Source organism: Peromyscus maniculatus, chromosome 16 (genome assembly GCF_049852395.1).
Source record: "Peromyscus maniculatus bairdii isolate BWxNUB_F1_BW_parent chromosome 16, HU_Pman_BW_mat_3.1, whole genome shotgun sequence".
In the NCBI taxonomy this organism is placed as follows: Eukaryota; Metazoa; Chordata; class Mammalia; order Rodentia; family Cricetidae; genus Peromyscus; species Peromyscus maniculatus.
In genome coordinates this window covers 34,653,249-34,680,221 of record NC_134867.1, presented here as the reverse complement: position 1 = coordinate 34,680,221, position 26,973 = coordinate 34,653,249, and the positions used below count along the sequence as shown (strand labels likewise).

The following is a 26,973-nucleotide window of genomic DNA, read 5'->3' as shown; positions in this document are numbered from 1 at the left end:
AGTAAAAGAGCAGGTTTATTTGAGCAAAGTAACTCCCAGGTGAGTTCTCCAGCCCGAGATCCAGGCAGGAGAAGTCACAGGGAACTAAAGCAGGGAGGTCATATAGCCTGTAGGTGAGGGGTGATGATGCGTCTGCCACAAGCTGGGTTTGTGCCCAAGTCTGGTCAAAAGCTGACCGCTTTAGGTGGGGACGCGGCTGCTGGCAACTTCAGGGGAGGAGCTGCCGCAGCCGCCAAGAATAAGGAACTGGGCTTTCTGGTGTCTTCTTTTTGTTGGAGACTCCCCGAAAGGGAGGGGTTTGGAGAGACAGAGAGAGACAGGAAAAGGGCTTTTCGGATCAGCAGGAGTGAGCTGGAGGTTCCAGCCGAACATTCTCGGTCAGCTGGGGCCCCGCCACTGCTCTCTTTGGTGGTTTGGTCAAGACGGTCTGACGGTCCTCAGGCCCCTCCCCAGCACAGCCGCTTCCGCAGTGTGCGGCTGTGGGTCCATCTGACGGCCTGACCGTCTGACCGTCTGACGGCCCTGACGGCCCTACTTGGGCGCCTGTGTTGTCAGCCGTAAGGAAGCCGCACTCCTGCTGGTGGTCGGTCCAGTAACACAACCTAGTGGGTTGACGCCACTTCAGAAAGTACTTTCCACCATTAACTGGGTCCTCGCTTCTTGCCGGCCAGCCGGTCCTTTGACCTCCCTTGTCCTCCAAAATGTTCGTGATCTTCCAGAGCCTTCCATACAGCCTCTCCTCAGGACTGCGCTAGGTGCAGCGCATCCACTGTAGAAACTGGGGTCACGAGGTCTCCACTTTGTCTATTGTCTTTCCCTCCTAATTTATTATCTTGTCATCACACCACCTTCACTTTTAAAAAACCTTCTCCTTTTCAAAGAATGGATAGACATTGCTTTGATTGTTTCTTTCATCCCTTCCCCAAAGGAGTTTGCTGGGTAAGTTTACTTTCTAGTAGATGCCTCCTCTGACGTCCTTGGCCAGTCATGCACCCACACCTTCCTTAAAAAACAAAGCCCCCACAAACGAAACTCCTAAAGAGCCCCCATGATTCTTCTAATCTCAGTACTTGGGAAGTAGAGGCAGGGCGGATCTTCGTGAGTTCAAGACTAGCCTTATCTGCTTAGTGAGCTAGTGAGACCCTGTCTCAAGCAAGCAACACAGCAACAGTGAACCCCCCCCCCCCTCCAAAATTTCCTTTTACCCCAAACTATAGCTTGTGTCTGTCCCCTTTTAAGCCTTTTCTTTGGGGGCGTATGTTTCCCAGTAGTTTGGTTCTTTTCATCTCCTCTGGTTTTGGTCATTGTGGTCAAAGCCAGCCAGGTTGAAGTGTTCTCTCTAGACTCAGGGTCGGATGCTGTTCTGCTGCACACTAGCTGTGTAATGAGGATGAGTTATTCAGCTGTGTGGTGCTAATGAAGGGTTCCTTCATTTCCTTATGGGATTGTTTTCAAAATTACATGGGAGTTTACGTGTGAAGCAGACATAATCTATTTCTGTTGTATAGTAATGTTCATTATCATCATTGACACTATCACTATTTTTTTTTTTAAATAAAAAACAAATTGTAGCTATTACAAATGACTGGTTCTTACAGTGAAACAGAAAATATTCATTTTCGAGAGTACACTAATACACCAATTTTAGAGGAGACATATAATTTAACATATATTTGAATTTAACTAAGTTATACTAATTATGGAAGTCCTCGAAAAGTTCATGGTTCTTGGCAACCTGAACAGACTTTTCCTGAAGAAGCTTGGGCCTACCTCTATATAGCTAGATCTCCTGTCATACAGGTCTAGCCTGGGCAGATAGCAAGTTTGCTGTCAAAGCAGTCAAATATATAAAAGTTGATTCGTTTTTGACACATCATTAATTAGATCATTTTGCTCAAGGTTTTTAATGTTCTGTGGAAGTTCCTTTTGTAGTTTTCATATTAGTAAAGCTAATAGGATAGATGTCTTGTAGTTCACTGCTTAGATGGTTTTTATGAAGACACAGGTCTTATTGCAGTCTGCTGTGTAAAATAAAAGTAATACTAAAAAGAAATAATTGAGTGAATTAAAATATGTTGTGCGTTGGCCTGCATTTTTTAGAGGATTATTTTATGTAATCTCTGATTTCAATCCCCAAAAAATTATCTTAGAGAAAACTTTCAGTGTTTGATCCTTTTTTGTTTTGATATTAATTTCTATTTAATTGCAATTTAATTACTTCATAATTTATTTGTTATTGAAAACTACTAGTAAGCTAATGCTTTGGTTTACCAGTGTCATTTAGATAAGAAAGTTTTTCATCCCATTTGAAATAAATAAAGCCATTTTCAATTATTTTTTCTTTCTTTTAATTGTACTATACATTTACCCTTTAAATGTTTTCCTTGTATGTCTTAAATTTACATATTTTTGTAAAATATCTCATGCAAAAATGCTCTAATGGACAATTATTCTGATATTTACTTAAATAGTAACCAGTTGGCTGACCATTACCTTAACAGAAAGTAAATTAGAAGAAATTTGATTGTGTAGAGTACCTCTCTCTCACTGGACATGGATGTTAAATGTCTTCTCAGACTCTGTTAATGAGAAAAGTTACCTTTCAAATTGGGTGGGGGGACACAGCAAAACCAGATTCATTCTAACGTTCATTCTGAAGACTATATTGTTGTAGGTTTCCTACGACACAGCACTTCAGTAGTAGCTCTGGTAATGGGCCAGAGGTCACAGGGCTTGCAGCAATTTCCCTGTGCTAGATTTCCAACACACAGAGCACAGAAGTTACTTATTCCTCAAGGCTACATCCGTGTGACACCAGGAAGGAGAACACTAAAAGGGTGCTTACCCCTTGTCCCAGTTGTGGGAGAGGGAGAGGGGACAGGGACAGGGCAGACTAACACTTGAGTTCATGGATTTGAGACCAGTCTGGGCAACATAGTGAAACCCTCAAACAAAACAAAGCAAAAGCCCGTTAAGATGGGCGTTTGGCTATGTCTAGACTTGACAGACGACAGAAGGTGACAACAGGAACAGGCCAGCGCCCACAGTGCACAGGCCATTGCACAGGCCCTTATGGAATTACAGAAAGTAAAGTAGTAATTGGAAAGCTGGGGAAACTCCTCTGAAAGATTTCACATTTTCTTTAAAATTGTTTCCTGATGAATGAGGTTTCTCAATTGTTTTAAAGTTACTTTGTAAAAGAAGCAGAAAATACATTAAAATTTTAAAGCGATATATCTCTTTAAAATCCATGATCTTAAGTTTTTTTTTTCCCTCTCATAGCTCCATAAAGTAGACATTTTGTCTGTAATTTCAGAATTTTCTTTGGCGATTTCTTTTTGAGTTATCCGTGCATGCTTCTCCATTGTGATGGTCTCTTCCTCTTTCCCTCCACTGGTCTCTGAGAGTGGACTTCATTAGTAGACAAGGAAGACCAGTGTGACTTTCCAGAGAGTGCTTTTCCCGCAGTGGCTGCCCCGATAAGCTTGTCAGCGACCTTACCTCCTATTTCTGTAGGGGTCTGCATTCTTGCAAAGCAGGTGAAGGGCTTGTTCCACAGCATTGCTAGCTAGAGACGCTCTGCCATGTTCAGCCCACCAGTCCCCGGTGAATAAACAGCCATCAGAGTACACATTCTCAGCACTGTTGTAGCACACCATCGTGTGTATCTTATGAAAATTTATAGGCAGGAGATGGAATATGCTTTGTATAGTTACACTTTACCACATGAGTAGATTTGGACCAAGAAAGCATGATGTATATTAATTAGTTTATTTATCATTTAATTCTGACATAGTGTTTTCTTGGATAAATGCTATTTTGAGATTTTTGAGTTGAAGGAGGATTACCTCTCACGGTTATCACAGCTGACTTCACCTTGCCTTAGAACCTATCATTCACTCAGCAGAAACATTCCAAAACTTACACAGATGATCTAGGAATGCTTGGACTGACTTTAGAAAAAAAACTTGTAAAAATGACTTGTCCTTGGAAAATGATTGAAATCTCCATATTCATGAACTGTCAACTAAAGTCTTAATAATAAATTGTAAGATCTCTGAGACTATATTTTTGTTAAGATTTTTTTTTCAACTCCCAAGTAAACAATGTCAAGATACTTTCAGTTGTATCAAAAAAGATTGGCTTACCTATTAAAAAGTAAGCACTTGTGATTAAGGTTTGAATTCATGCATTATGAACCCAAGGTTTACATAGTAGAATTATGTTGACAAAAAGGAATATTAGTCATCTCTGTGGATCACTGTGTAAGTTCTGTTCTTCAGGGAAGGATTACTTAATGGAACAGATTCTCGAGTTAGATGAGTTTTTTTTTTCCCAACCAGAAAGAAGCATAAATATTAACAATTGCTAATGATAATGGGATTTTCACTTGGCATTTATAGCTAGCAGCACAAATTCAGACATACGAGTTTTCTACAAATGATTTACACTAACACAAATAAATATCTTGATGCATTCTCAGAACAGCTGCTATTTGGTTGGGCTGGGGGAAAAAAAAAATCTGTGAACTATTCTAAAACTACATATGACCTGGTGTGGCGTTGCAATTTAATCGCAGCACTTGGGAGCCAGGACAGGTGGATGAGTTGGAGACCAGCCTGGTTTGCCCAGGGAGTTTGAAGCCAGTTAGGGCTGTATAGTCAGACCTTGTCTCTAAAACAAAACAATAAAATCACATAGGTAGGAAGGATGTTTTTGTAAAAGCTTATATGTAGCACTGTTTTTGACTAATACTTAAAATGAGATCTTAAAAATATGTACCTGGTTTGTTTGTTTGTTTTTCATGTACCTGAAGTCTCTGTTTTTTCTTTTCACTTGTAGGCTTGTGTCTCCAGAGCAGCCACCAAAGGCCAAGTTCTTGACCTTGGGGTCCAAATTCCGCTACAGTGGACGTACCCAGGCACAGACCCGCCAAGCAAGCACCCTCATAGATAGGCCAGCACCACACTTTGAGCGTGCCTCTAGTAAACGTGTCTCAAGGAGCCTAGATGGAGGTAAACACATTTATAATTTTGGATTCTACTCATCTTTTCTATTCCACTGGGGTCAGAAAGTGATGATCTAGTTAGTAAGACTACCAGACATCCTTTAGAGGGGTAGACAAATTAGCAAATGATTATTACTCTCAGAGTGAAATAATTCTGCATTCAGGTTGTCGCTCTCACCACATATTTCCGTTCTGTTGACAGCACACATAAAGAATCAGTATGTATTTTTGTTTGTGGTTATAAGCTGTTGGATAAACCTGTTTCTCTTGGTTTTATTTGATTATGATCTCTAATGTGGCTTAATTTCTTATACTTATTAATTGCTAACAATTCTAAAGGATTTGGGGGGTAAGTTTGTATATGAATCTTTTTCTTTTTCTTTTTTTTCCAGACATGGTTATTCTGTAGCTCTGGCTGTCCTAGAACTCTTTCTGTAGACCAGGCTGGCCTCAAACTCACAGAGATCCGCCTACTTCTGTGTCCCAAGTGCTGGGATTTAAGTCATGTGCCACCACTGCCCGCTGCATATGAATCTTAATTCAAATAATTGTAAAACAATTTTCTTAGATTTGAAGGTATGCTTTCAGAAGTTACCAAACTTCCAGCATACAAGAAAACATTCTAAGCCTCAAAGGATTAATTTTAAATATGGTTTTAAATAATAATAACAAAAGAAATACATACTCATTTCTCTGGGGAGATAGTACAAATAAATATTAGTGCTTTTGTGTTAGAGTTCAGATGAGCTACATATTTGTAGTTTTATTAACATATGCATGGAAATGAGGTGATGTTGCTTTTTTCATATTATTTATCATACTGATAACTACTAAATTAGGAATTAATATTAAATTTTTTATAAGAGAGATAATGGTACATTTTTATTGAAATGCTTTTCTTTTTATATAACAAAAGTGATTATTATGGTTAATTTTAGTGAAAAGAAAGCTTTTGAACATTTTTGGTTGTATAATTAAATAGTTTAAAAAATTATAATTCTGTAGTGCATTATTATCAAAAAATTGCATTTTGATTGTTCCTTCATATAGTTCTTAAATATGAACTTGAACAACTTAGATATTATATAAGTAGATAAAACAGACTATTCCTATGCTAACATGGTGTCCCATTAGTGGGTGATTGACACAGATTGACCATATGCTACTTTTCCTAGTAAAAGAAGTTCCAGAATAGGCCTGTACACACTGCTGTCTCCCAGGGTTTGTCAGTGGGTATTGATGGATGTGGCTGTTAACTCTAGAGAGTCTTCCATGCAGTTTTAAGGAACCACCAGGTAATATGTGCTTCAAGCAGATGAATGTCCCTCTTTCCAGATGTGACTATTTAAGTTCAGTGAATTAGTGGTGTCAGTTTGCAGCTGAGCAGGGATCTGAAAAACATTCCAGTCCCTGTAAGGCTTTGTCAAGTCTGCTCTTGCCACAGCATTAGATAGTCTCTGAAGGTATGCTCCAAAAGGAGCTCCTGCCTTCTGGAGTGCTGTCTTGAGCTTTTGTTCTAAGCTGTGAGGCTGCATAGCTCCCATGTTGTGAGTATTAGAGTTAATGAAGAACATTCTGATAGGTAAATGGCCCTGGTTACCTGTGGAAAAGTCACGAGCCTCGGCCACGACTACCAGGGTTACAGAGAGTTTTATTAGGAGGGAAAGTGGGGGAGAGAGAGGGGAGCCAGGCCTGGGGGGAGGGAGCAGAGCGGAGAGCAGAGAGGGAACAGAGAGAGAGGATGGGGTCCATGTCTGGCTTTTTTAAGGCGCAGATTGTTAGTGACCAGCGCCCCCTGATGATGTAAGACGCAAGATCCCAGACCCTAGACCCCAGGAGTGAGGTCAGGATCCTAACACGTTCAGCCAGGGCATCTTCTTTGTGGCCTGCCCACTTCTGTGGGGAACCCACCATCTCGACTGAGTAGTTATTGCAGAGGGTTGTCCGGCTTTGTATCCGAAAACAATTTTCACAAGGAAAAGGAACAAGCATGGCACCAGTGTTTCCCCTTTGTGTCTTGGACACTGAAATTCATCCGATGGGCCGGTCATCAAAAGGATGATTGTGTTACTGTGAAAACTAGGAGGCTTCTCGTGCCAGTGTGTGAATCGTTTGGTTAGGGCTTAGGTCCTTTTTCCCCTAACAAAGCAAAACCTCCTCGGTAACCCAGTACAGAGTTCAGTTTCCTTCACCGTTTTTACCAGCGGTCCTTGAGGATTGCTGACAAGTGTTTTCTTTCCTTATTTTGTTGTTTTCTTTTAAAAGTTAGACTTGAACAATTTAGATAGGTAAATAGTCTTCCCTTTAAGTTTAGAAAAATTGTTAGGTGATTGCATAAAAGTCACCATTTAATGCAACACTGGGAGACTTAAAAGTAAAAATCACCTCGAACAGCTGCTGTAGAACTCTGAGACTCCTCTGAGGTTGGGAAATGGAACCAAGGGAGCCGGAACAGTCACTTTGGAGAACTAACAATCCTCCTTGGCTGGCAAGTGGGGGTAGCAGTGATTTTTTTTTTTTGAAGTGAAAATGAAGAGTAAACAGGAGTGCTATGTTACTTAAGTGTGGTCGTCAGGGAAGGAAGGCCTCCCTAATGACGAACCTCAGAGACCTAGGAAGATGAAAGGGAGGCACCCCTGAGACGAGAGGAGAACATGGAGCACCCAGGCAGTGGGCGCGCAGAGCAGCTCTGAGGTGAGAAGACTGCACACTCAAGCTTAGGAGAGCCAGGCTGTTGGCAGGCTCTGCAGAGTCCTCCCTGTACACTGAGGGCTTAGAGTGTCCGTGACAGCACACCAGAGCACAGTGTCAGCTTTGAAGAATCCTGTGGTCTAAGAGAATGGTTAGAGAAGACAGTCAGGAAACAGGCAGCCTGGCTCAGAGTGGTTTACATGCCTGGCCACTGTGATCTTCACCTTGGTTTGGGAGGAGACCAGTTGGTTACTGTACGTTAGACTATGTGTTTTAAAAGTGTGCAGCCAACATTTGTCAACTTGGTTTGTAATTTTTAATTTTATATTGACTCATATTTCAGTATCAGTATATTTGAAACTACCTTTAGGTCAGATTTTCTCATTTTGTAATGATTCGTCCTTATTATGGGTGCCTAAATTTATAAAATAACTCAAAGGGGTATGCATAATTATATACTTCTGTACAGGAAAATAAGTAAAATCTTACCAAACCAAAAAACAACCATCCTGGGAAATTAGCAGGTGTAATGTAAGATGTGAGCTCATTTTAATGTTTTGATGATTTTGTGGATTTTGAAAAGTAAATTTTTATAGATGGGAAAAGTTTTAAAGGGTGACGTGGTATAGAAATAAAGGCTTAAAAAATAAATCTAACCATGTTTAGAAAACACCCAAGGGCCCTGTTTGACTTGCTGGTTTTAAGGGAAGATGATACAGAATTCGAGGTTCCTGGCTGAAGCAGATAGGAGCAGGTAGAGTATCGTTTAATAAAACAAACGGGGCTGGGAAGAAGCCTATTGAGACGGCGGGGGAGGGTGTAGATTATTAAGTACCTTGTAGGACCAAGATGGAAGGTACCAGGTACTTCAAGTTATCTGATGGGTTTTACACACACACACACACACAGAGAGAGAGAGAGAGAGAGAGAGAGAGAGAGAGAGAGAGAGAGAGAGAGAGAGAGAGAGAGAGAGAGAGGAGAGACGCTATGACAGAAACCTTAGAATAACAGGTTTCTACCTCTTTCTGAGAAAGAGGAAGGCAATGCACAAGGCCAACTTTTGGGCAGCAGCTGGGGTACTGGACACCATACTCAGATTCGGAACTGTCAGAAAAATGAAAAATATTAGGTAAATTCTTAAGTCTGGTTTTTAATATGCAAATAAAAGTTAACTTGCAGGGGATTTCTTAAAACCTCTTGAAACAAGTCATTTTAATAATTAGTATTATTTGTTTTAAAAGGTAGATTTAGGACTGATCAGTCACCCTGGATGATGGTTACATTGTAATTCTGCTGGACTGTTGCAGTTGGGCCAAGAGCTCCTCCTACTGGTCAATTTCTCAATGAGCCACATGCTCAAAAATCTAATTTGCTGGGTGGATAGATGAATGTAAATAAATAGTTTTTAAAAACTCAGAATATTAGTAGAGTTTTGTATTTGTTTTTTTTAAATGTTGATATTTTCAAAGTTCAATCTATGTTACAGCTACTTACATGTGACCTGTTTGTTTAAGGGGTTATGTTCTTTAACGCTTGGCCATTCAGGGTCAAGGTATTCATGGGCATTTCAACTTATCTTCTGATCAGCTCTGATTGATGTTGTGGACCAAAGTCTTCTGAAGGATTTTCCTGGCCCTCCGGGAGAGGGTTCAGCACTTGGCCCTGGAGCTGCCAGCTACACCACCATTCAGGATGGGGATAGCCGGAGGGATGTCAGAAGCCCCACAAAAGCCACACCCCTGCTCGCTGAAGGAAAGGTATGGCACGTTAGCACTAGTGCTTTTGGGAAGATGTGCTTAGACAGAGGCTCTCTGCTGCATTTTGCATGTCAGAATCAGAAATGTATTATCGTTATGTAACCTATGCTGGTTTGATTTCCCAAGTTTCAAGTATGTGTAGGCTGCTGCTGTTTGGACTATGATTTCTAACCTTGTTTTGATTATTTTTCAGTGTAAATATTTATTTCAGTGTAAATTACACTAATATAAGAAAGCAGTGCACTGGCATTTCCTGTTTCCTTAGTTTATTATCAGTTGAATCACCAATGATAAAAGCCATTTATTTGAAATTTGCATATTGTTGCCAGTCAATTTTAAAGGTAGTCCCTGTCTTGAGTTTCATTGTTTTTTAAATTTTTATATGAATGAAGATGATTTTATGAAAAAATCCATTAATAATTCGTAGCTGTGGATAGTGAGTGCAGGGTTTGTGTGCTGTCATTGTCTTTGTTTTGTGCATACAGCATAGTGAATGAAGAAGCAATTAATGTTAAGATGTTCTCAAATCTGTCACTGTTATGTTACTTTGTTACTGAAGTCACTTCAGTTATTAAGTCACTTGACTGAAGAGCTTTTGGGCTCCTCGTGTCTTATTTCCAGATCTGCGCAAAGCAATTTTTATATACAACATTGGAAATAAGTGCACATGCATGTGCGCGAACACACACACACACACACACACACACACACACACACACACACACACGATTATCCTGTTGACTTGCAGTGTCTGTTTAATTCTGGCTTTAAGAAATGTAAAGATAAGCAGAATGAACTTAGAAAAGGAGAGTAGCTGACGTACCTGCCAGAACAGTAGGAGCTCCTGCAGTGACATCCTCTACAGCCAGCTGAGAGGCCTCCAACACATGGTCACAGGACATCAGACAGCAGATGATAGGAAATCATTGGTAGCCTGTCCTTAATTTATGATTGTCATGTTGAAAAAATATTCGTCTAGAAGGTATTTAGTTAAAGATAACACAATTTATGTCCTGCATGATGTCCTTCAAGTGTTAAGTTGTCAGAATCTCTTAAGTGTACAGAGTACCCAAGAAAACGACCACTGAAGAGAAGTAGGCATAGTATTTCAGAATAGTTCTCGTCTGCTTTTCCTTCTTAATTTGACATATGTAATTATGAAACATTTTCTTTGAACGACAGAAGTTCTTATATTAAATTTGTAAGGAAATCTTTCTTGTCTTTAGCAAATGACTAGTTATATGAGCTTTTTGCTGGTGTTTTTAATATATGAGTCAGCAACTAGGTTTGAGTAACATCAGTTAGAAACTCACAGTCATTAATATGTGTACATTTTATGTGATAAAAGGAATCCAGTTTTCCTCCTTAAAAATGGATGATTCAGTTAATTTTCTAACCACTGTTTTTATGAAGCCTACTTGGGAGTACTAGTTCACTAATATATCTTCTTTTCTCCTGTGTCCTTCTTGTTCCTTTGAACATGGCCATTGTGTGATTCACACTCAACTGTGGGTTACTCTTGAAATAGACTGTGTGCATGTGCCCTCCGTCACCTCTCATTTGCTGTGCTTCATCCTTTTCCCCACACCTCCTGCCAGTCCCGGAAGTGGACTTGCTGTCAGACATTTCAGAGGAAGACCCTTTTGGGGAGGCTGATGAGACCACACTAGATAGCTTTGAGCTGCTTTCCACAGGTGGAGCGTCAGAGCAGGGTGACCCTGAGGTGGCCACATTGGATTCTGTCTTAGATCCTGCTGTGGCCCCTCCTCAACCTGACTGTCCTTCCATCCATGAGACGATTCTCAAATCGGCGGACCCTAGGGATTCTGAATTTGGTTACTTTTCACTTAACTTTTACAAATACTTTGCCTCTGGCTTGCCTTCCCTTCTTGATGAAGATGGATACCTTGCCTTCCCCAGCCTCCCCAAGATCTGGGTTTCCTTCCTCCCTCCCGATGTTCAGCATTACATCCCCATCACATCCCCTTCATTCATTCCTTCACTTATCCTCATCTTCGGGCTGCTTCTCTCAGCTTCTCAGTCAGTTTCTTTTTCTCTTACCTTTTCACTTCCTCTGGCACTAGTCCTCTGCTATCTGGAGGGGAAGGCCACCGCCTTTCACGTTTTTTATGACTGTGATTTGAATGACAGACCAGAGGAAGAGGAAGCAGTGGCCAGCATGCCTCCATAAGCTGCAGTTTTTAAAGTCCGCCCAGCCGTTCTTTGTTATGTCCCCTTCCTAATAATAGAGTCTAAACCTGTGCATTAATTTTACTGACTATCCTCAAAATAGTATGTACACATTTACACCCATACATATGTGCATGAGTGCTAAGTGTCGATACTCCTCTGCATCACTATCCTAAGTGTAGGCACACACATTCTAAATTCAGCACAAACCCGCAAGATACTTGTATAAATATCTTAGATAATGCTAGATTGTTAAAGGAGTGTGTGAGCTGGGAATCTGTACTCTCCTTAAGTATTCATCTCGGCTCTTTTGAAGATAAATGTTAGTGCTGTTCCTTAAGCATGGGAACTTTATGTTTTGAAACAAAACTTAGAATGTTTTGGATATAATTGTAATTGACATGTATCGGTAGAACTTAGTATAATTAATCTTCATCAAAACCCAGGCTTGTAGGAGCCCGAGTCTGTAAACGACACTCCTGATGTTTCTAAGCCTATCTCAGAAACTCCATGATGTACTTTTAGCATTCAGGGACCAGAGAGATGAATTTAGTGCCGTATTCTTTCTTCTACCCTGAATCATGCAATTTGTAAGAGTCATCATCAACTATTTTATAAGAAAAACAATAGTCTATTATTTAACAAACATGTATGAAAAACGAAACCTGACTTTGAGAAATTAGAGTGTATATGAAGGGTTGGCCTTTTTTGCTTTATTATTTAAAATGAGGTGTCTGAGACTTTTCATCTGTGTAAGACAGCTATTTTGAAGTGTTCCACCTCTGCACTGCAGGAAAGTCGGTCTTAACATGTGCAGTGGGTTTTTAATTATTTTGCTCAAGGTGGTCTGCTGATTAAGTGTCATGTGTCTTAGGGATTCTATCAACACAGATTAAATCACAGAATTCAGAGCAAACACAAAGAAAAATACTAGAAATGGATCGAGTATACATTGTAGGAGAAGCTGTAATTCTTTACATTTACTTGAGAAATACCAAAGATCAACCTTTTAGTGAATTAAATGTTGACCAAGAAATTGGAGGCGGATTCTTCACAGAGCTGTGTCACATTTTTCACCTCTGATACAGGAGGGGGTTTGGGGGGGTGTTCTCTCGGTGCCCATTACCTCTCACACATACCACTGAATGGCCACAGACAGGCTCTTTGACCCAGCACTATCCTACCAGCACAGGAGAGGGCCTGTGGGTGGATCATCCTGGAAAGCTGATTGTCCTTTTGGCCAGTGGTTTTGTTTTTACACACTAGTTAGTTTCCTGCTGTCAACATTTACTCAGTATTTCTTAGTCTTAAGCCTTCAAATTAATTCTTTGGGGTCATTAAATATTGGGAAATGTCCAACTGCAGCATACTATTATATAAAAATTTTATGGAAAAGTTGTATATTTTAAAGATTATTTGCAAATATCCATTTTAATATGAGAAAAATTTAATAGGCTAAATTTTCCCCAAGAAAACATATTTAAAAACAGATGGGACAACGTGTGATGATGTAAAATTTGTAACTTACTTAAAGCCGAAGACAAATTTGGCATCTCTGTACCTTGTTCCATTGCTACTTGGCTTTTGCCATCTTTCCACTTTCATATTTTTATTACTGCTTAAAAAAAGACAGTTCTTAAAGGTAGAGCATAATGTAGGGACTGAGAAAGAGCGAAGCTTCCATCTCCATTCCACCCTTGCAAAGGTTCATTTCATCGTCTGTGCGACACTGTATGTAGGTGGAGACAGAGCACATGACTTAGTAGCGTCTCCCGAGGGCCAGGAGTCAAGGTTGGTACTGCTGCTGCACCATTAAGTCTGGACACAGCATCTCTCTCTGCCTCGCTGGTGGAGCCTACCAGCGAGCCCCTTCTTCCTGCCTGTGTGCTGTGTGACTTTGCAGGGGAAGACAGAAGATGTGGAAACCTACCTGGAGGAGGTGTCCGTTTTCCCTCTCGTTAAATAATAAGTGCCTGTTGCCCGCCATTGCTGTGGTTGGGGGGCTGGGGAAGGGCTGGGAGAGGATGGTGGAATGCACTTTCGGGGTTTATCCGAGTTTTGTTTGTTGTGGCTTTTAAGATTTTTATCTTCAAGTCTTAGACTATGGAACTCTGGGTTGTTTATAGTGCTTGCTGATGGATACACTTATGTTGATTTGCTTTTCCCCCCTTGTGTGTGATTTAATTTCACAGAAAAATACCTTGAGAGTAGAAGGGGATAATATTTATGTCAGACATAGCAATTTAATGTTGGAGGTTTGTATGATCTAAGAACCGCTGCACTCTGTCCTCTGGCTGCCAGGCTGCTGTGGACGGGAGGTCACGCACAGGCTGGCTGACTGGCCCTTCTCTTCCAGCACAGTGCATGCGATGCATGGGGTTATTGAACTTGGGAGTGCATGCTACCAGTCCAGCTTGGTTCTTATGTGGTGGAGGTAGGGATGTAGCTATTGCAAGTTCTCAAAGAGACAGCTGGGGAGTAAAGCTCTCTTTATTTAAATAAAGTTTATTCATTACTAAGTAAGCCTGTTTCCCTAATAAGTCACCTTTAAGCTATAGAATCTGAAGTAACACAACCCCGTTTTTAATATACATTAAACAGAATAGGAAAATTTTTTCATTTGACATTAGCTCATTCAGTTGACTCAGTCTCTGGCTCCCCTCCCCCCTTTTTTTGACCTCTCAGTACAATCCATGTGATAAGGTATGTGGCCCATTTAAATGATTCCACTTGAGAGTATGCTTATTAATAGAATGGTTCTGACCAGAAGGAAAGAACAGAGGAGAGAGGGTGGAAGGGAAGGGGGGAGAGGTAGATAGGTATGTCGGTAGGTAGGTGGACGGGTGGATGGATGGACAAACGGATAGGTAGATGAGACATTGGTAGTTGTAAAGAGTGTTTCCATGTCAGAGGAGGACAGTTTTCCCTTCTCATGCTAAGGTGGTGTGTGCAGTGTATTCAGTGGAGACCTGCAGCTCTGGGTAATCTGACTAATCTCTTAGGTCGCTTTTGGCAGCTTTGATAACTGCTAAAATGTATTTTTGCTTAACTTACTAAAATGCTGTAAAGTATAATAAGTAACATTGCTGTGAACAAATGCAAGAAATGTGCCTGATCTCAAGCCAGTCATTTGCCCATGCCATGCGGAAGTTTCCGGTCGTTGGGAGTTTTTGCAGATGGCTATAGAAGCTCCCGGTGAGCCACTGGGCTTGTGCATGACCGTGGACTAGCTGACTGTATCAGATGCATGGCCTGCCTTTGGGAGTGGGACTGGAGTCTACAGGCAGCCTGTGATTTTTGAACTGTAAGAAAACATTTACAATCCTGTTAAGTCCAGTTCCTAAACATTATTACACATGTGCTTCTTACCAGACCCAGTTTTTTGGTTTTTGTTTTAAATATGCTGGATACCACTCATCAGGCCGAGGCAGTGAAGATAGAGTTAGTAGATTTTCCATCTTTGTAAAGGGACCACATGTTACTACATCAAGTGGCTGGGTTCTCCTTTGTTCTCTGTGTTACGTGAGACCAGTATGTGGCTCATTTGGAGAGAGACCAAGCATAAAAGCCTCTGGAGGCAGTTATTTTATTCCTGGAGAGTTAGAGCCACCACTGGGGGTTCCTGACAAAGGCCCCCCACCCCCGGTTTTTCTCCTTCTGTTGATGGTCCTGGACGGCCAACTGTGTGCTTCTACATTTACCCTTCTTTGTTTTGCTATATTCACAGAATGCAGTAGAGTAATAGCCTTTATCACAAAGGTAAATTTGTGGGGACAAAGTCATAGGCTGCTACTTAAATTCAAGTCGATAAGGATTGCTAGCCATTATGGTCAGTTCCATGGCTCCCTTCTATTATGGGTAATTTAAAATCCCAAACAGAGAAGAAATTAAAACCATTCAAATATGAGTAAAATAATTCACTGGCTTCATTTTCAAATTTTGATGAACTCAGGGCTATCCACAGGTGATAATATGGCTTTTGAGACTTGGCATTTTTCTTGCTTTATTATATATTTTTTTTAAAATAATAAGTTTACTTTATCTTATTTTTTGGTTCTATTTTTTGCCCTGCGGGGTGTTTTGTTTTGGATCCCCTTTGTCATGTTACATGTTGCTAGGACCTGGATAAGGCCCAGGAGGACATACTGAAACACCAGGCTAGCATTAGTGAGCTCAAGCGCAATTTTATGGAGTCCACACCTGAGCCGCGCCCCAATGAATGGGAAAAACGACGTCTCACACCTCTGTCCCTACAGACCCAAGGGGTATGTCACTAGCTGTTTGTCGGCTTTGTGTCTCGCTGCAGTTGTTCATCTTGTTTGTTGACGCTCAGAAGTTGGAAAATGTTCCCGCATAAATTCTTTTTATTGCTAACAATTTTTTAAAACACTAAGTATTAACAATGTAATATTCATTGACCTAATTCTTAGGTAAATTTTATGAATTTTAATGTACTTTTGGAATGTTTTCAGAGTAATTTTATTGTTGTGTTCAGGTAAATTAGTAGCATTGAATTGTTACTTAGGACAGTTGGGAACTAATGTAATACTATATCTAGTAAGTTTCTTATATAAGGACATTAAAAGTTTCTCAAATATAAGTTGATAAAGGAATATAGAGCATATATTAAGGTCATTACTATGAAGATAATGAGTTAAGATTTACCTTTAAAGATTGATGGACTCTGTTGAAAAGTTGCAGAACATTATATGTTATGAAATACTGTATGTTATCAATGCACCTATGAAATTCCTGCAGCAGTAAATAGTCATGTTTCAAAAACATTTTAAGTGCCAGTGGACCTCAGACCTACTTTTCTTTCTTTTCATGTTCTCCTTCTTACCTTCACTAAGTATTGCCTATAGAATATATTCCCAGAATACCTCTGCATTCATTCCATTTTCTTCCTCTTCTGTTTTGATCCTCTCAGATCTCTCCTGTGATTTTGAACAGGAAGTTCATGGACACATCCCTCTCGAGGAGACTGATAGAATTTGCTCTGCACTTTTGAAAGCTGTGCAAAGATGTTGTGTTACAATTTGATTATTTCCCTTTCATTATGTAGTGAATGTTGCCCAGTTGTAGAAATTTGATTTAGACAATCTTTGCTCTTCCTCAGAGCAAAGCCCCTGGTATTATTAAGTTTCCAAGTTTGTGGCACTGGACGTAAGGCAGTGTTTTAAGAACCAGTGAGCAAAAACCATTGCTGAACCGAAAATTGCAACCTGTCAAATGGAGAGATTAGATACTCTCCATGCTCGGTGCTGTGAAGGAGGAAACCAACATTTGCAGATTTTTTTGAAAAACCAGTAGTTTGAGCAGCCTAGTCTAGAATTTCCAGAGAAACGGTGGCTGCTGACCTAGGAAGGAAGAGCTTTCCTCTCTCTACTACTGCGTCCAGTTCACTGCACTGAGCCACACTGTCCTTTTGCGTTTGTGTTGCTATAGGTGTAACGTATGTGTCTTTTTGTTGATTATGTCGTTGTTTAAAACAATAGAGGAAAGGAGACCGTCTTTTCAAGGATATTCTGTCCATGAAGGAGAAGTACCTGATGGCGGCTACACGGACAGCTGAAGAGGAAGCTCAGGCGGACAAGGTGTTCACCTTGCGTCATTGGATCTGCTTTTGCTTCCCTCCCCGTGCATTTCTGCTCACAGCCAGAGAGTCTGTTTTTAATGAGTCAGCCTAATTTTAAAATGGTTTTTGAATGTTTAACAAGTTAGGCTCCTATGTATTAGCAGCATAGGAACATTGGGGAGAAAAATCCTATTTCAGTCAACACCTTCCGTGCAATTTGAGAATAAGGAAGTGTAGGAATATCATCTGTGTCAGGTGATTCATGATCCATCATTTGATGTATGTGGCTTATGGTTGGGGAACTAGTCTCATGAAAGTGCACTCTATGTCACTTAGGCACATGGTGGTACTACTAAGATATATTACATGTGCTTTGGTTCATAACTAATCACATATGGGAAGCTTTAAAATTTCATTTTTGAGATTTTTAGTATAACAAAAGAGATATAGATATTCCATAGCAGCTTCTTTCTCTTTGTGCAAGGCCTTGAGTACGTGAAATGCCTCTCCCAAGTGAGGAAACACGCTTTCCATCTCTTTTCCACTCTCCTCTTGTGCTGAGCTTGCTTAGCTGGTTAGTTAGCCTGGAGAGCTTAGAGGCTGCTGAGAAGGTAGACAGCAGACATGCTCTTTAGTGACTAGAGGTTTTCCCACACTGAGAACCTTCAGAAGGTGAAACATAGTGTTGTATTAGAGGATAAGAAGGAGATGGTGTCTAAAGTAAGTTCTTAATGATAGGAAGATAGACCAAAGCCGGGCGGTGGTGGAGCACACCGTGATACCAGCACTCGGGAGGCAGAGAGGCAGACAGATCTCTGTGAGTTCGAGGCCAGCCTGGTCTACAGAGCGAGATCCAGGACAGCCAGAGCTATGTAGAGAAACCCTGTCTCTAAGAAAGTAGACCAGAAGATATATCCATACTAAAGGAAGAACACATGTAATTGCTAAGGTAGGAACTGGTTTAAGGACCCCAAATGACTAAATGACACAAGCTTAATAAACAGGGATATAGTCATCAGAATGCACAGGACCCACGTCAGATGCCATCATTTGATAAAGGCTGTTGGCAACATGAACTAGAATTTTGGTGAAGATGTTTAAAATGACTTTTTCTGGATCTCATGTTTGAAGGACGTACAGTGTAAAGTATCTGACAGAGGTGAAAGTGGGGTCATGTGACATTTAGTCAGGGGAAGCTCCTAGGGGTCTTGTATGCATTTGAAATGACTGCATTTTCTGACTGCATGTGGAAAATCTACACTATATGTAATATATAGCAGGTGTTCTCCAGCTGTTGTTATTCAGTTGTCTTGTCACCCATGAAGCAGTTATTGGCCATCTGTGTGCACTGTTTTTCTCTTGAGATAATACTCCACTATGGGAAGCATGCGCTCAGCCTGCTCATGCTTTGACTTGAGTTGAACACTATTTCATTTTCTATCTTTATTATGTCTTCCTTTCATTTTTGATTTTCCAAGGTTCCTCGATTGTCTTTGAACATTATTTGTCATTATTGAAAAGTAGAAAAAACATGAGCAAGTATTTGTCTAAATTTTCCAAATTCCTATAGTATGAGTCTTACACAATTTTTAAAAAAGATTGTTTAATTTGTATTTTACATTTGAGTGTTTTGCCTGCATATATGTGTATGTACCTCATGTGTGCTTGGTGCCCACAGAGGTCAGAAGAGGGCATCAGATCCTCTGGAACTGGAGTTACAGATACTTGTGAACCACTGTGTGGGTGCTGGGAATCGAACTTGGGTCCTCTGCAAGAACAAGTGTTCTTAACTGCTGAGCTGTCTCATCTCTCTAACCCCTAGATGGTTTGTGTGTGTGTGTGTGTGTGTGATAAGTGTCTTGTTTAAAAATTAAATAGATTGAATTTTCAAAAATGGCTTTGGTTTGACCATGAATAATTTGAGGGGTAGAACAGGAAATTAGAAGCTAAAGGATTTTTAGTTTTTAATGGTAAGTAATTAGTGTGTATCCTATGTGTTATGAGACATAGGACAACTTGTATTCTCTTGTGGATCTTTGAGGATTACCTACTCTGTAGTCTTTTGGGGGTGTAGTATTGAGGGTTGATTCCAAGGTATTGGACATGCAGGACAAACACTACCTACAAGAGTAACGTTCCCAGTCAGTGAGATACTTTTGAAATTATTTGATTAATTCATTGCACAATACTTAAATTCCACAATCTCCCTCTCCCCTTTTTTGGTTTTGTTTTGTTCTCTTTTGAGACAGGGTTTCTTTGTGTATCCTTGGCTGTCCTGGAACTTGCTCTGTAGATCATCAGGCTGGCCTCGAACTAAGAGAGATCTGCCTGCCTCTCCCTCCCAAGTGCTGGGATTAAAGGGGTATACCACCACTGCTGAAATTCCACAATTTTTATTGATGAAGATCAGAAACTTTTTTCTATGTTGAAAAATTTAAGAATCTACCCACCCTCCCATCCTTCTTAGGTCCTTGTCTGAAGAACATTTTATACGTGCCATGCATTTTTCTTTTTATAAAGGTCTTTGGAGAATGTGGTTTATTAAGAATTCTCACCAAGTTCCACATGGCAGGGGTGGGAGGGGGTGGGGGTTTCCTTGTTCATCCTTTGTGGCATTCCAAGTGTCTGAGGATTGTCACAGCTTGCCCATAGTCCTCATAGGCTGACTAGAAAGCGTTTTTTAAGGGACAGAAATGTGAAACTTAATACGTATGCCTTAATAGATTTTCAGATGAATGAGCTTTTTATTTCTGACTTTGAACTGAGATTTCAGTTCAGGGATTGTCTTAATTTTTTTTAACTGTTTGTTTTTGCCCCCCCAAAAGTGTGGACCCCCCATTCTGTCAAGACTGTTTGTTACATTTCATATGCAGTGGAGAAGAAATCATAGGAGTTAGGGTGTTATAGAAGCATTGCAGAAAATATGCTTTAGTAAGTGGGTGGACTCAAATCCAGAGTGTCTCCAGCACAGGAAAGAAGCCTTTCTAAAATGTAGGGCTGCTGGAGAGATCCTTCTCTGCCAGAAAAAAAGAGGCCAAGGAGCTACCTCAAAAGTCCGTGTTGGAGGGGCTAGGGGTATGCTGTTTGTAACAACATTTCAGTGATAAATGGAGTTGTACCTGGCTTCTGTAGGTTACAGCTACCAGAGGTTCTCAGGCAAGGTGCAGAAGCTGGCGTTCAGGCAAACTTTGGCATAAGCCTGCTCCCATCTCCAATTCTCCCCTTCCTTTCATCCTAAGCTGTCTGTTGGTCTCTCTTGTGTAACCTTTCCCTTCTCTTACTAGGTTACTGCCGTCTGTCCTGATGTATCGCTAACTCTTTGCTCTTCCTTTTCTGATCTCCAGAGCCTAGAAGAGGAGATCACATCAATTTTGTTTAGTGGAAAGGGCTTTTCTCCTAGTGTGAAAGCCTCCTTCCCTTCAGCCACCACTTGGACAGCAGAGGGCGCTGTGGTGAACTCTAATGCACCTAGAGAAAAGCTTGCTTCTGCGCCCTTCTCACACTTGCCGGAGGTGCATTTTACTTTGTTTCCCCTGCTACTAAAAGACACATAAGAGACAGATTTTCCTTCTTCCTTTTTCTTTTCTCTTCTTTCTTTCTTTCTTTCTTTTTTTTTTTTTGAGTATTTAGGTACCTTTCCCTCCATTCTACTAGTGAAATCACTGGGAGAAACATTCAAGAAACAGTGAATTTGAACATAAAGAAGTAGATTGGATAATTTCTCCTGTTTCTTTTTTTTTTTTTTTAAACCTGTCTAAATTTAGAAAATTGTTTAAACCCCCGAGCCCCAGAGCTGGAGGTATTAAGCAGAAGGAAAGTGTCAACAAAGAGAAAGAGTTAGCTAAGTGCTTTTCAGAGCTCGAGTTTTCAGAGCCCAGTTTCAGACATCTTATGGTGGTCTGTTATTTCAGACAACACTAACATGCCCGCCAGAGTTCCTGAGCTAATTGTTTTGGGATGACATTCTGGAATTCTCTGAACTTGAGCTAAACCTGTCTGTCATTTGAGGCTAAGTAATATAATAGTTATACCACTGGCCTGTAATAAGCCTGAAACATCTGCCTTAGAAATGCTCTGAACCATAGTTATCTTCATCTGTGAAGCACTTTGTAGACTCATGGTTTTCCATGTAATATCTGAAACTCCTGGGTTTTCAGTAAAACTGTTGTGAATTTTCAGCACTCAAACATAAAAGTACCACGCCATTCAGAGTAACAGGCTAGAGAGTCTGTGGCATATGTTTGTAGGTGCTACAGAGAATTGTGTCATTTAGATCTGTGTGTCCTTGTTGCTGGCTCCCATGAAGTACCTGGTGTCCCATTAGGAACACTTCTTGAGTACAAACACACACACACACACACACACACACACACACACACACACACACACACACACACAGAGTCAGTGTCCAGCAAGGTCAGAGGACCAGTGTCCTTCTGCATTAATGTGGGTGATACTTGAGTAAATGGCACTGTTGCCTGGAGCTGACGGGTTTTTCAGTTAGACCACTAACAGGAGTGCCAGGAGGCTGTAAACTTGTTGCTCTGCTTCATTTGTACAAGTGCTGGGGTAATGTGAGGATTTAAAAACTTCAGAGAAGCCCCATCCCTACTTAATACTGGACTGTAGTGCTGTATGTTACTCCTGTATTCAGTATACAGGTATTGGATAGAATGGTTAGCTACTGTGTCAATCAAATAGAATTAATGTACTCCCAAGAGATAGGTATCGCTGGGGGTTGGATGATGGTCTTCAGTAGTAAGTTTGACCCATTTCCAGTGTCAGGGGTGATAGTGAATGAGCTAATTCTAAGAGGAAACTTGGGGCAAATGTTAACACCCACTCATATCTATATTGCAAATTGAGATGTTAATAACTGTTTGGAATGAACCTTTTAATGTTAATAGCCATTTAAACCAAACATGATTTTCCAGTCCAGTCTCCCCCACTCACCCCTGAGACAGAGCTTCTCTGTGTAACAGCTCTGGCTGTCCTGCATCTCTCTCTGTAGACCAGGCTGGTCAAACTTACAGAGATCAACCTGCCTCTGCCTCCCCAGTGCTGGGATTAAAGGTGTGCACCACCGCCCAGCTCCAGGCTGTTTTTTAGAAAGCATCACCCCACACCCCACCCCACCCCTGCAAAAAATGAAAGAAATCCTTGATGTTGCATTTTTTTAGGGCTTAGGGTCCCAGCCAGTGTCCTAGATTCAGACCACAGTATTTGAGGAACAGATTTAAAATTTATACTTTAAGCAGATTAGGAAGTTTAGGTATAATTACATATTTTTTTAAAAAACATTTTCAACTCCATAAGTAGGGCTTATTCCTGTAATAATGTTTTTTATTTCTTTTCAAGAATTCTGGCTGTTGTTGTTGTAAGTGTTGTGGCGTTTGTCTGGTTGTCCTCTGTGACCTTGAGCATGGGTTTCCGTAGTTGGTCTGGCCGTTCTGTGTTTGCATCGTCACATGTCTGTTTCGGTGGTCAGCGAGGTAAACCATATTGATTTGTGTCCTCGGTTGCTTTTTGTTTCGCAGACTCGCGCTCCTGTATCGGAAGGGCCTTGCACTGGAGCCAGGGACGCTGTTAAGGTTCCCCCTTTTCCATGTTAATGCCATGCCTAACGCCTCTCATCGCCTCATGTTTCCCTGCGTCCCTTCCAGTCAGCCATCATAACCATCTTTGTTTTCCTTCATGACATGAGTCTGCCATCAGTTCATTTGGGTTTCCACTGTTTTTATTTATTCATCTATTTTTGTTCTCCCTCATCCATCTTTTTTCCTGTACAGAGTTCACATGAGACTCTGAATGTAGTGGAGGAGAAGAAGCGGGCAGAGGTTGGGAAAGACGAAAGAGTAATCACAGAAGAAATGAATGGTAAAGAGCTATCAGCTGGGAGTGGTCCTGGGGAGATTCGTAAGGTGGAGCCCGTGACACAAAAAGACTCCACCTCCCTGTCTTCTGAGAGCAGCAGCAGCAGTGAGAGTGAGGAGGAAGACGTGGGAGAGTACCAGCCCCACCACCGAGTGACCGAGGGCACCATAAGGGAAGAGCAGGAGGAGAATGATGAAGAGCTGGAGCAGGAGGCCGGCCAAGCAGCCAAGGTAGTAGAGAGGGAGGCAGCAGTGCCCGAAGCCATCCCAGACAGGCACGCAGAGGCCAGGCTCCTCCCAGTAGACACAGAGGCCCAGGAACATGTAGGTGCCCAAAAGCTACCCGGAGAGAAGAGTGCACACGGAGGCACTGTTAAGCAAGACATGAGAGAAGAAACAGAGGAAGAGCAACACAGAGTTAACGGAGAGGTGCCCCATGTTGACATTGATGTTTTACCAGAGATTATTTGTTGTTCAGAGGTAAATGGGAGTCTCAAGCATGAGCTAAACTGCAGCACTGTTTCTCGGGTGGAAACACCTGCCTTTCTTCCCCTCTCCCCTAATTCTCCTCCAGCTTGATGAGCAGGAGTCTGAGTTTTCTGTCTGGGAGAAGGGGAGCACTGCTCTGTAGATCTCCTGCAGCTCAGGTCACGGTTTCTAGCTCCTTCACCGCCCCTGGATTGCCTGTAGGGTAAACCCCACAGCCACAGCCGTCTTCCTTCTCACTTCCGCATTGGTTTTTCTTTGCATGCTTTGGATGCTTCTGTCCTTCTTTGCACGGCTTCCTCAATCACATGCCTTTTCCTCATGGGCATATGTAGTAAAATGTGTGTGTGCTGTGGAGAGATGGTGGGTTTAAGTGTGTGTGCTCCTGGTGTAATGACTGGATTTGACTCTCTGGATCATTCTCTTACTTCTCCTTAGAGCTCACAGCAGGTGCTGTGAAGGCAGCTTCTGGCAGTGGTAAGGACATGATTTCTTGAATGCCACCGTGGTTCCTGTCTGTAGAGTCCAGGGAGAGTGTGGTGTGGTTAAGAGCCTCTTCCTTCTTGACATCCAAGGACTAAGCATTCACGAGAAGTGCGCTCTTCTTTTCATGGTCTTAGATCACTCCTGGGTTATTTGCAAATTGATTATTTTGTAGACTGCCCTATATTAGATATGTCTTTCCTTTTGTTTTCAAGAAAGAGAATCTTGCATATTTCTCTCAGATTCAGTCTTGATCATTGGGCAATGTCTCTCATGTGATAATTGACTTACCCAGGAATGTCTCTTGATTCCAGAACACCCACAGTGGCTGGATTTATCAGCAATTGTTCTCAGATGGAATGGACAGTCTTTAAGTAGCTTTGTTTTAAATAAGTTACTTTCAGATTTCATCTTGCACGTCAAAGCAGACATCTCAAGAGTCTTTTGAACACTTAGAATTGCCTTTTCCATTTTAATGATTATACCCGTTGGGAGCTTTCTCTCAAAGGAAGTGTTATAATATTTGGTGTGCTATAGTTTGATGATCTCCTTAAGCATGTATGCTCAGCAGTTTTAACAGACAGTGAACCTCTCTGCAGGTGTAAAACCTTTCAGAGCACTCAACACAACACTGATGAGCTAATTTTAGATACAACATTTTATTGTACTTAATGCAAAAGAAAGTGAACTTTCAGATGAATGGAATTAAAAATAGTCGTACTTGAAGATATCCTTTCTGGTGATGGCGTATTTGGGTGGGAGAGAGAGTAAATCTTGGCCTACATAGCTTACAATCCAATTAAAAAGACTGAACCTTCACATTGTGGTTCTTTAAGCTTCAGTAAAAATAGAGATTTACGTTTAGTGCATTCTATTACCTTTCAGTTTTAACATTTTTTCCCCCAAAGTAAAGTATACTTGTGTCAGTGTAGTGGTTTAGGACCATCACAATTGAAGTGTAATACAATTTAGGGAGTCATGATTTTAGCTTGTTTTTCACATATATTTGCATATATACATACATACACACATGTACATATATGCACGTGAGATATGCTTTGAAGGAGAATTTGTCTTTTATATCTTTTAGGTTCTTTGCTTTTTCTCTTACTTTTCATGCATGAGTGTGTATTTGGATTTTTTTTAACAATTATTTTTGAAGGTTCCTTTATACACTTCTACTTTATGACCACTAGAATTTATCTTTCCCTTCCTTTTCCACCTCAGCCACCAGTGGTAAAAACAGAGATGGTAACAATTTCTGATGCCTCACAAAGGACAGAAATCTCCACCAAGGAAGTCCCCATTGTTCAAACTGAGACCAAAACCATCACATATGAGTCTCCACAGGTACAGAAGCTCAAGATTTGGACTGTTTGAATTCCCCTTTTCGTTTAGTGTGAATATTTCTGGTTACACTGTCTTCCCCCATTTCTGACTTTGACATAGCTTTCCACACATTGTAACTGTCCCAGCAATATAACTTGCTCTCTTGCTGTCTTTAGACAGAGAGCTACAGTCAATTGGCGACCCCCAAAGGACTGGAAATAGAACACTGCTAGGAGTGTGAGGGTCTGAGTTCAGTCCCTGGTTCCTAGGGACAGAAAAACATCAGTAGAGAGGAGGAGGAAGTAAATATTGGTGACCTAGTGCTTATGTAGTAGAGCCATACATATGGTTAGTTAAGACAGCAGCACAAGCCCTGTTCTATTACTATAGGGCTTTTCTGGCTTCTTGTATCGAAAACTATGTGTACGTTCTTGGGAAGCAGATGGCCTTGCAACATTTACTAGATGTGTTTTATTGATTTGTAGTATTATAAGCTTTCCCCTGCGCTGACTCCATGAAAGTAGACTGGATAAACTCACATTTTATTCCAATATTAGAGGCACCCATATAACTTTCTCCCCTTTATGCTGGGCCATTTTTCTTAGGAATAGGTAGTCATTTTCATGTAATCAGTGTCAAAGTGACTATAAAGAAGTGTGTGCTTGATTTTAGGTCTGCAGATACTGGTTCTGCAAAGATTTTTAAATAAGAAGGCTGGAGAGATTGCTTAGTTTTATGGTGAAGTGCTTGCCACACAAGCTTGAGGAGCTGAGTTCAGATACCTCTTCATACCTGTTCAAAGCTGGGAGTGGTTTATGCCTGTCATCCCAGTGCTGGGGAGGAGGATCCTTGAGCTTGCTTGCCAACCAGTGCAGCCAAATTTGAGTTAGTCATCTTCAGGTTCAGTGAGAGATTCTGTCTCAAAAACAAAGTGGCCTGCAATTGAGGAAGACCTTAACATTGTGTTCTGGACTCCACAGACACATGAGTATGCACACACACACTTATAAACAAAATGAGTTCATCATTTCAAAATGGACCTGTTTAAAAATGTATGTGATAAATAGTTTGCCTTTCTCTGGCAGGATTGCACTGTGGTGAAGGATGTCAGATCTCAAAATACTTAAAAAATTTTTGATGTAAACATTAAATTTTCTCAAAACAGTTGAAAGCATGTTATCTAGTGTATGCATAGATCCCACATAAGAGCAAACAGGTTTCTTATCATGGGCAGGTTTGTGAGCATATTGCTGTGATGTCTGGGTTGTGGTAAGTACCCTTAGGAAGAAGCTCAGGTGCCTGAGGCAAATTTGGGGGGAGTTTGTATTAATGTCAGGAAATATGCAGATATGTTTGCAATTGAAACATAAGCAACCTAGCTATTAATTTACTTTTTAGTTTTCCTGGCAAACTCTAGAATCTCCTGCCTCTTCCAGTGTTAAAGCAAACAAATTAAAGTAGCTCCCTTTAAAATATATACAATAGGATATGTATACATATGCACACATGACATATATACACACACATATGACATACATGGAGTGTATCTACATATATAATATTAACATATGCACTCAT

General features: G+C 40.9%; 1 protein-coding gene across 50 annotated transcripts in view; it reads left to right on the top strand.

Moving 5' to 3' along the window:
• Positions 1-26,973, top strand: part of Epb41l2 (erythrocyte membrane protein band 4.1 like 2) — a 175,533-nt gene that overhangs the window by 129,569 nt on the left and 18,991 nt on the right. For 8 of the 50 annotated variants that reach the window (XM_076552601.1, XM_076552605.1, XM_076552602.1 and 5 more), the window contains 3 exons: positions 4,843-5,015; positions 9,287-9,456; positions 23,014-23,328. In XM_076552601.1, the coding sequence (XP_076408716.1) occupies positions 4,843-5,015; positions 9,287-9,456; positions 23,014-23,328 (658 nt within the window). Of the gene's footprint in view, positions 1-4,842; positions 5,016-9,286; positions 9,457-13,838; positions 13,902-15,764; positions 15,912-17,144; positions 17,244-20,568; positions 20,737-22,761; positions 22,816-23,013; positions 23,578-25,293; positions 25,417-26,973 lie in introns of all 50 variants that reach the window. The other 42 variants (XM_076552576.1, XM_076552572.1, XM_042262180.2 and 39 more) reach the window with 20 other exon arrangements.